This window comes from Bison bison, unplaced genomic scaffold (assembly GCF_000754665.1).
Source record: "Bison bison bison isolate TAMUID 2011002044 unplaced genomic scaffold, Bison_UMD1.0 scf7180017864148, whole genome shotgun sequence".
NCBI lineage: Eukaryota > Metazoa > Chordata > Mammalia > Artiodactyla > Bovidae > Bison > Bison bison.
In genome coordinates this window covers 7871056-7881262 of record NW_011494720.1, presented here as the reverse complement: position 1 = coordinate 7881262, position 10207 = coordinate 7871056, and the positions used below count along the sequence as shown (strand labels likewise).

The following is a 10207-nucleotide window of genomic DNA, read 5'->3' as shown; positions in this document are numbered from 1 at the left end:
CCCCCCCCCCCCCCCCCCCCCCCCCCCCCCCCCCCCCCCCCCCCCCCCCCCCCCCCCCCCCCCCCCCCCCCCCCCCCCCCCCCCCCCCCCCCCCCCCCCCCCCCCCAGGTGGGCCAGCCATATTGTCACAGCGTCCCTGGACGCTGCCAAGTGTCCCTAGGGCACCGGGACCTAGTTCTCTCCCGGAAGCCCCTGGAGGAGGCTGCCGCTGGAGCATCACAGCATGCAGGCTTTGAGCCAGGCTGCCCAGCACCCCTGGGTGAGGCCTGGCACCCAGAGCATGACCAGTAGCCCTGAGGGCCTCCTGGGGCTTCTGGAGGGCAGCACTGTCACTTGCCCTGGAGGACATTTAGGTGGCTTCCAACTTGCTGGTATTAGAAAGAGTAATCACCATCATTATAATTCATCTTTGAGCAGTTGCTAGAAGATTTTAAAGCTCTTTGAACCTTAAATCATTCTAAAGTGTCAGGCTTCATACCTTTTGATTGATCCAACTCAACAACACACGTCAGCCACAGCTGCTGATTATATGTAGACAGCGGTTTGGAAAATATTTGAATTGGCTTTAGCTGAGGCAGAAAGAAACAGAAGTCAAGTAATCAGGGTGACTTTTTCAGCTGAGTCTCCAAATGCCTCATCTTAACATACAACATTCAAATTTACAAAAAAGGTTGAAATGTTAGCTTTGGAAACAAAAACATGTAGTTTTCCTTTAGACAATATAAGTGAAATTCTGCCTTCCAGAAAAAGAACGGACTAACTTTCTCCTGCAGTTCACTTCTGATTCTCACCAACAACATCTAAGCAGGTGGTTTCTACCCCCTACAGCGTTGAGACAATATAACCACTTAAATAACAAGAAAAGGCCTCCTTGGAGGAAAAAAAAAAAAAAAGATTAAAGGGCATAGGATGATGCAAATAACAAAATAATGAAGGATACCAATGAATATTTTCATATTCACAAGAATCATTTTTTTAGTATCAACATGCCAGGGGTGTCACTGACGTCTGTTATTTTCAGCTTTCATGGTCCTGGGAATAAAAATTAGAGGGGACCATATTGCCAAACAGTGAGAGATTTTACTTTCTCGGGCTGCCAAATCACTGCAGATGGTGACTACAGCCATGAAATTAAAAGACGCTTGCTCCTTGGAAGAAAAGCTATGATAAACCTAGACAGCGTATTAAAAAGCAGAGACATCACTTCATCCACAAAGGTCTCCGGAGCCAAAGCTATGGTTTTTCCAGCAGTCATGTATGGATATGAACATTGGACCATAAAGAAGGCTGAGCACCAAAGAATTGATGCTTTTGAACTGTGGTGTTGAAGAAGACTCTTGAGAGTCCTTTGGACTGCAAGGAGATCAGTCAATCCTAAAGAAAATCAACCCTGAATATTCATTGGAAGGACGGATGCTGCTGCTGAAGCTCTAATACTTTGGCTCTTCAGCATAGAGCTGACTCACTGGAAAAGACCTTGATGATGGGAAAGACTAAAGGCAGGAGGAGTAGGGGATAACAGAGGATGAGATGGTTGGATGGCATCACCAACTCAATGGACATGAGTTTGAGCAGGCTCTGGGAGTTGGTGATGGACAGGGAAGCCTGGTGTGCTACAGTCCATGGGGTCGCAGAGTCGGATACGACTGAGCGACTGAACTGAAGGATTTTGAACAAAAAGTATGAAGAAAGTTTCAATAAAGATAAAAAAAAAAAAAAAAAGATTTGCACACGAGAGGAATCAGGATGAGCTAACCAGCCACTGGAAATGAACTGCGGCTCCCTAAGAGGTAACACCACCATCCTTTCTCAGCACTGAGGTCACAATTACAACAGAAAAGGTAATTTTAGCAAATGAGGACCCAGAGGCCAGCAGCTGAAGTGGAGTAAGAAATGTGGGTTGCCTGAGAAGCAAGCTGCAGGGCAAGGGGGAGGTTGATCTTATTGACCCTCTAAGCAGGACCATTTCTTAGTGACTCAGAAATTTACAGGGCCCACCAGCTGCCACTTAGACCCAGTCTTACCTTTTTGCTATTATTTAGTGAAAAGTTAGCTGCAGAAGTCTGGATCACTTTGGGTCCTAAAGCATAACAGAGAAAGAAAAAGCAGGTTATGACTATATTGATAATTCATCTATTGATTTTTTTCCCAAATGCCAAGAATGTCTCATGTATTATACAGAGGTAGTCTTTTTCCTGGTCTGTCCTTAGAGGCTTTGTACACACACACACACACATATACACAAATACACATACATATGTATGTAAAATATATAAACATATGAACACAGACATGCAACATCTACTCTGCTGCACACGATGACCTCCCAACGCAGGCGAACAGAACGTGACAGCACACGACACACACGATTTCCACGGACTGCGTGTGCAGTTCCCCTCCACGTCCCCTGCTCTCTGGGCAGGCTCTCTCTGCAGTGTGTGGATTTAAGAAAGCACCAATGACACAGATACCGTCTACACAGTTTGTATAAAGACTTCTGCTAAAAAATTATACACCTTGATCCATTCACCCAATTAATCCAACCTTCCAAAAATATTAAATTGAGGATTTTAAGAAGGCATGATATATACTAATATATTCTCAAGGTTTTTACCGAAATAACAGAGAATCAAGCTTCAAAGGATCTTACGCCGTGATATTTCAGAGCTTTTCGGCCTTAAAAGTCGTCAAAGGAAACCCTGTAAACCTGATTCCACTCAGAACTGGATTGTGCTGTAGCAAACCCCTGGCAGCCTGCTGGTGTTCCGGGCCATCCTGCGGCCATGCCCAGCCTGCTGCCAACCACCCTCTACTTGGAGCAGGAGATGCCTGAGTTGACTCAACCGGGGCAGGGGCACCCTCTGGGGCATGTCCATGAAGGCTGAGACAGGAAGGAGGTCAGCTCCCACAGACAGGCTCATTTCAAAATGACTCACAATCCGAGTGCACTCCTGCCCCAGGAAGTGAGGCAGTCTGGTCTCTCAGGAAGGGTTAAGAACTGGGAGTCAGGAGGTCTTGACTCGAGTCTCAGCTAAAGGCTCTCTGGATCTCATTCCCTCATCTGCAAAGCCGTGGCTCCTCAGACGCTCCTAACTCTGAAATCCTGACGGCCTCACTCTAGAAAGTAACTTTCTTTGGCGTTAGTGGTACAGAACCTGCCTGCCAATGCAGGAGACACAAGAGACACAGGTTTGATCCTTGTACTGGGAAGATCTCCTGGAGAAGGAAATGGCAACCCACTCTAGTATTCCTGCCTGGAAAATCCTATGGACAGAGGAGCCTGGTGGATTCTGGCCCATGGGATTGCTAAGCGTCGGACATGACTGAGCAACTGAGCACACATATCAACAGAAAGTCACTGGGAGCAGAGGGCTAGTGATGGCGATTTTGTATTTCCACTCGACTGGGCCCACGGTGCCCAGATACCTGGTGAAACATTACTCTGGGCATGTCTGTGAGGGTGTTTCTGGATGAGACCACCTTCCAAATCAGCAGACCAAGTAAAGCGGGCTGCCCTCCCGGTGTGGGTGGGCCTCGTCTGAATCGGTGAAGGCCTGGGCACAGCAAAAGCGGAGTCAGGGAGGATTCGCTCTCTTCTCCTCTGTCCTCAAGCTGGTAACACGAGCCCTCACCCCTCTTCAGACGAGGAACTACGTTGTCGGCTCTCCTGGGCCTCCAGCTTGCTGACTGTGGAAGCTCTCAGCCCCCATAGTCATGAGAGCAGAGGCCTTATGATAAAGTATCCCTCTTTCATCTCTCCCCGCCCTCTGTAGCTCCCATTGATTCAGCTTCTCTGGGGAACCCTGACTCACACAGATTCTGGTACCGAGAGCGGTTCCCTAGGATCAGCGGGGAGAAGGTGAGTCTTCTACACTGGCTCTGGGGTTTCTGGAATTGATTCTCTAATCTGATTAAAGATGCTAACAACTGTGTGTCCAGTAGTAAAATGAGCACTGATGGTCCAGGAACATATGCAAAATATTTTCATTAGATGCTCCTAATCAGCCATTTATTACAAGGAGCAAGGAGTTAAGCGAATCTGTTTAGGGATACTTCAGAACATTCTTGGAAAACTAACAAACATAATGCAGATGGTGGGTTGCTCCTAATGTCACTGGACAAGGTGGTGAGAGACAAGGATGAGCTCAGGGACTTGAATTCTCAGCTCAAGGGCCACATGCCTGATCTGAAAGCGCCTGTGTGGGCCCTGACGGAGACCCTTATTTCCTACGGCCACAGGGCTGAGACTTCTGATCACACTAGAATCTCATCCTGCAACTGGCTGAATTACAACCCTGCTGAGCAGCCAGCCTCGAAGGAAGCCTCCCTGCTGAAGTGACCACGCTGACCGGGAGTGAACAGGAGCCTGTTCTGGGGACACGCAGGAAGGTCCTGATGAAGCTGGGCACGCTAAATTCCCACAAGTCCTTTCCCAGTGGGATGCTCTCCCCATTCCCCTTGGAAGGGGCCTTCCTGCCTCCTCTTGACGGACCAGCCCTGCCCCACCTAAGCAATCAAGGATGGCTCCTCGGAGGCAGTGGCCATGCAGGACCACACCGTTTCTCCACATGACCCGCCCCCTTCACCTTGAGACCTGTAACTAGACTCGCATCCCAGCAGGCCCCAGAGGGGAGGCACAGGACCCGTGAGGATGCGCACTGCGTGCCTGAAGAACGACCTGAGTTTCCTGATTTATGCAGACAGAAACCCAGGGAACACGGTGTGCGATGACGGTGGAAGGAATGGGAAGCCATCTCAGGCCCACCGGATGGATACGGGTTCACTAAGCAGAGATTCTGCACTGAAAAGCTGCAGCTCAGGAGTCGGAAAGGGCTCCCAGGGTTTGACTGGGTGGTTGGCTAAAACAGGGACCCAAAGGTGGTTCTAGTGAGTGAATCAGAAATGCTGCACCTGCCCAGGTTTAGTGTATGGTGGGGGGGGAGCCACAGACTTAGGGAGTGGGATTGCTAGGCTGGATCTGTCATTTAAAACCTAATGGAAGAGTCCAGAAGACATGCCTTTCACCACTGCTGTGAGAAATACATTTGTGAGGGGAGCCCCGAGCATCCTTAAAGGGCGCTATGATTGTCCTGCTCTGCATAGTTCCCTTACCATGGGAACTATGGCCCCTAAGCTGGGAAACAAGATGCAGGGGCAGGAGGTGGATCCCAGGGGTGGCAGGGGCCACGAGGTGACACCAACTGCCAAAGGCATGGTGGGTGTGCTCACCGTGATGGACAGCAGAGTCATGGCAGTCAGACAATCTGATTCCCACAGACCTATGGCGTTAGCTAACTGATGGTGGTGGTCCCAGACGTGAAATACACAGGAAGCCTAACAAGTCCTTACTTGATCTGCATAAGCAGGAAAGTTGAAGTCAAGCGTACGAAGGTCTAACGTACGTCACAAAAACAGAGAACCATAACCCATCAGTAGTTTCCAAATACGAGCCAGTTTACAGACCCAAAGGCCCTTGAACAAAGGGAAGGTTGGGTCCCCTTAAGAAAGCACCCCAGTACACCGCCAAACACTTGTACCGTCAGTCATCCTCCCAGAGGAACCTCTGGTCTTCTACCAGGACAAGTGCACTGGGGAAAATCAGATCATTAATTTGGGGAACTGCTGGACACTGGCTCTGAACTGATGCTGATTTTAAGAGACTCAAAATTCCGATGTGGTCCACCGGAGTAGGGACCTATGGAGGCCAGGTGATCAATGGGATTTTAGCTCAAGTATGCGTCACAATGGGCCCAGCAGGTCCCCAAACCCTTCCTACGGTTAATTTCCCAGTTCCGGAATCCATCATTTGAATAGATAAACCCAGCAGCTGTCAGAGCCTGCATACTGCCCCCCCCCGCCCTCCATGGTTACCTCATCCCATGCTCACCGCTCTCACCCCTTCCCCAGAATCTGCTGCACTGGAACCAGTTAAATGGCCCGTCTCCTCCATCAAACAGCATGTTCTGGATTCCCCAACGCCCAGGGCAGGTCCCAGAGCAAAACAGACTCTTCCAACACACAGAACATGGTCAAGGCCACCCAGCGCTGCCGAGCTGAGCGTAGGCCTTGGCTGCTGTGAAGGGCAAGACCAGGTCACCCCTCTGTGCGTCACCCTCTGTGTGTCACCCTGCTGAGCTGAGCGTAGGCCTTGGCTGCTGTGAAGGGCAAGACCAGGTCACCCCTCTGTGCATCACCCTCCATAATGGGGTCATCAGGGGCTGAGAGCAAGTGGGGTACAGCTAAGCTGAGTTGAATGGCACTGCGCCAAGGTAACTATAGATGCTAAGAAGGTCAAAACTGCTCCTCTCCTCAGGGAACATTCTCATATTTACTCTGTATACAAACACACCATCATCCTGATACGAAAACCAGACAAAGATACTATTAAAAAAGAAAATTACAGGCCGGTATGTTTGATGAGTATAGACAGAAAAATTCTCAACAAAATATTAACAAACCAAATCCAATAGCATTAAAAAAAAAAGATACTCCATGACCAACTGGGATTCATCCTAGCGCCACAAGAATGGTTCAACACATGCAATGTGATATACCATATTGATAAAAGATAAAACCCACATGATCATCTCAACAGACGTGGAAAAAGCATTTGATAAAACTCAACCTCTACTCACTCTTATCAAAGTGGGTAAAGAGGGAACCCACCTCAACATAACAACAGCTATTTATGATAAACCCATAGTCAACACGATACTCAATGGCAAAATGCAGAAAGCCTTCTTGCTAAAATTTGGAACAAGACAAGGATGCCCACACTCACCACGTCTACTCAACAGTGCAAAGTTATCCAAACTGGAAAGGAAGAGGTGAAGCTGTCATTATAGAGAAATGGACAGGAAAAACACAAGTTATCCAAACTGGAAAGGAAGAGGTGAAGCTGTCATTACAGAGAGATGACATAATGTTACATATAGAAACCCCTAAGGGTTTCACATAAAAACTATTAGAACTGATAAATTCAGCAAGGTATCAGGATACAAGATTAACATACAGAAATAAGTTGCATTTATTTACACTAACAATGAAATATTAGAAAGCGAAAGTAAAAAAAAAAAATCCCTTTTAAAATCATATCAAAAAAATAAAATATTTAGGAATAAATCTGGCCAAGGAAGTAAAAGACTTGTACACTGAAAACTATAAACATTGGTAAAGGAAACTGAAGATGATTTAAAGAAATGGAAAAATATCCAATGGTCACAGATTGGAAAAATATTGTCAAAATGGCCATACTACTCAAAGCAATCTACTGATTTAATGCTATCCCTATCAAATTACCTGTAACCATTTCCATAGAACTAGCACAAATAATCCTAAAACTTATATAGAACCATAAAAGACCTAGAACTGCCAAAGCAATCCTGAGGAAAAAGAACAAAGCTGGAGGCATAACCCTCCCAGACTTCAGACAATACTATAAAATTAGAGTAATCAAAACAGTGTGGCATTGCACAGAAATAGGGATATGAATCAATGGAGCAGAGTAAAGACCCCCAAATAAACCTGGACACCTGCTGTCAATGACCTCTGACACGGCAGGCAAGCATGAACACACAATGGAGAAAGGACGGTCTCCTCAGCAAGTGGTGCTGGGCAAGTGGACAGTCACATAGAAGTCAGTGAAGCTGGAACACATCCTCACATCGTACACAAAAATAAACTAAAAATGAATTAAAATTTTAAATGTAAGACATGATACCATAAAATTCCTAGAAGAGAATAGGCAAAACATTCTCTGACATAAAGTCATAGCGCTGTTTTCTTAGGTCAGTCTCCCAAGGCAATAGAAATAAAAGCAAAATAAACAAAAGGGATCGAATCAAACTTACAAGCTTTTGCATAACAAAGGAAACTGCAAACAAAATGAAAAGACAACCTATGAGCTGGTAGAAAATATTTGCAAATTATCTGACTGACAAGGTCTTAATTTCCAAAATATACAAGGAGTTCATACAACTCAAAAAAAACCCCGAAAAACAAAAACAACCAATCCAAACAAAAAACGGGCAGAAGATCTAAATAGACATTTCTCCAAAGAAGACATAAGAGGTCTAAGTCGCTCAGTCGTGTCTGACTCTCGGCGATCCCATGGACTGTAGCCCGCCAGGCTCCTCTCTCGGTCCATGGAGTTCTCCAGGCAAGAATACTGGAGTGGGTAGCCGTTCCCTTCTCCAGGGGATCTTTCTGACCCAAGGATCAAACCCGGGTCTCCGGCACTGCAGGCAGATTCTTTACCATCTGAGCCACAGGAAAGCCCAAAGAAGACATACAGATGGCCGACAGGCCCAGGAAAAGACGCTCAACATTGCTGATTACTAGACAAATGAAAACCAAAACTATAATGATGTCCCACTTCACACTGGTCAGAATGGCTGGCATTAAAACATCTACAAATAATGCTGGAGAGGGTGTGGCGAAAAGGGAACCCTCCTACACTGTGGATGGGGATGTAAATTCATATGCAGAACAGTACAGAGGTTTCTCAAAAAACTAAAGATAGAGTTTCTATATGACCCAGTGCAATCCCAATCCTGTGCTTATATTGGGACAAAACTATAATTCAAAAAGATACACGCACCTCTATTCACAATAGCCAGGCCGGGAAACTACCGAAACGCCCAGCGACAGATGAGTGGACAAAGCTGTGGCACACATGTACAGCTGAATACTACTCAGCCATAAAAGGAAAGGAATGATGTGTGCAGCGACATGGATGGACCTACAGATGACCGTACTGAGTGAAGTAAATCAGAAAGAGAAACAGAGACCGGATGCTATCCCGTTTATGTGGACTCCAAAATACGACACAGACTCATTTACAAAACAGAAACAGAGTCTCAGATACAGAGAACAGACCTGCAGTTGCCGAGGCGGGGAGGGGAGGCGTGAGAGAGTTGGATTGGAAGTTTGGGGTCAGCAGAGGCAGACTATAACATACAAGATAGACAAACAAGGTCCTGCTATATGCCACGTGGACTATATTCAACGTCTTGTGATAAACCGTTAGGGAGAAGAACATGAAAAAGAATATTTATATATATGTATGGCTGAATCACTTTCCTGAACAGCAGAAACTCACTCAACTTTATAAATCAATTATACTTCAAAAAAAAAAAACAACTGTTCCTCACCTCTGATCCCAACGAAGACGGTCAAGCCGAAGCAGACGAAGAAGACAACGAACACCAGGACGAAGTGATGCTTGGAGAGCGTGTAGAGCCGCATGGGCGCCAGCCTGCAGGGAGAAGCCTGGGTGAGGGGCAGCAGGCGAGGGCCTCCCCAACCCGGGAGCCCCAGACCAGGCGACCTGGCTCACCAAACTGTCCAGATAACCTCAGTGACCACAGCCGGCCTGGGGGCCATTCGGTGTGTTCTGGGCCCAGCAGGGCATGGGGAGGGTCTCTGCCACCCCGAGCTGCAGGGCCCCCAGGCCAACCCCACCCTCATGGGGGGAGAATGTATCTCAGAGTCCACTTGGTACATGCGGACCAGGTCAGAGATGCAGGAGGCTGACCCTGTCCACTCCCCCACCTCCAGCGGTCAGAGCAGGGGCCAGGCCAGGAGGCCCTAACTCCTTGCATGGGGACTATCATTTGCCAGGGTCAAGCCTGGACCGGGGCAGGGTGGGGGGCTTCCAGGCACGTGTCTACCTCATCTTCTTCCAGCCCCCGGCTTCGGGCTTCCTGTCCAGGGTCCCTCTCAGCCTGAGACCCCTCGCTGGCCCCACCCGTTGGGGTGAAGCTCGGCCTGGCCCTCGCTGTGGGGTCTGGGTTTGAAGCCACTAGGCCAGTCGCCTGCAGGTGTCTGATTTACGCCAACAGGAAAGCCGTCCCATCCCGAGGGTCCGTCCTAACACTCATTCCTCTGGCGCCTCTTATTCATCCCTCCTTTCTTCTTCGGTCACAAGCAAATGGTGGTGTGAAAGGTTATCACGTCTCTTCTAGAACTTCCTACTCAGGGGCGGGCCAATCAGGACGTGGCAGGGACCTTTGACCAGCAGCCCCAGGCAGGCTGGATTGCAGGCTCCGAGGACCCTGACCCAAAGGGGAGGCTGCCCCCTACCCCAGACCCTGAAGCCCGGAGAGATCAGAGCCTCTGGGGTTTTCCGCTTCGCTTTGCTTCCCTTGTTCTTTTTATGACCCAACGTTTCCCGGCCTGAGGAGCTGAGGAAGCAGGAAGGAGTTTC

At 48.1% G+C, this 10207-nt stretch overlaps 1 protein-coding gene across 1 annotated transcript in view; it reads right to left on the bottom strand.

Annotated features, from left to right (window-relative positions):
* Positions 1–10207, bottom strand: part of TMEM181 (transmembrane protein 181) — a 44539-nt gene that overhangs the window by 22324 nt on the left and 12008 nt on the right. The window contains exons 2-4 of the mRNA XM_010840911.1: positions 9153–9256; positions 2025–2080; positions 479–569 (exon numbers count right to left, since the gene is read on the bottom strand). Coding sequence (XP_010839213.1) covers positions 479–569; positions 2025–2080; positions 9153–9256 — 251 coding nt within the window. The remainder of the gene's footprint in view (positions 1–478; positions 570–2024; positions 2081–9152; positions 9257–10207) is intronic.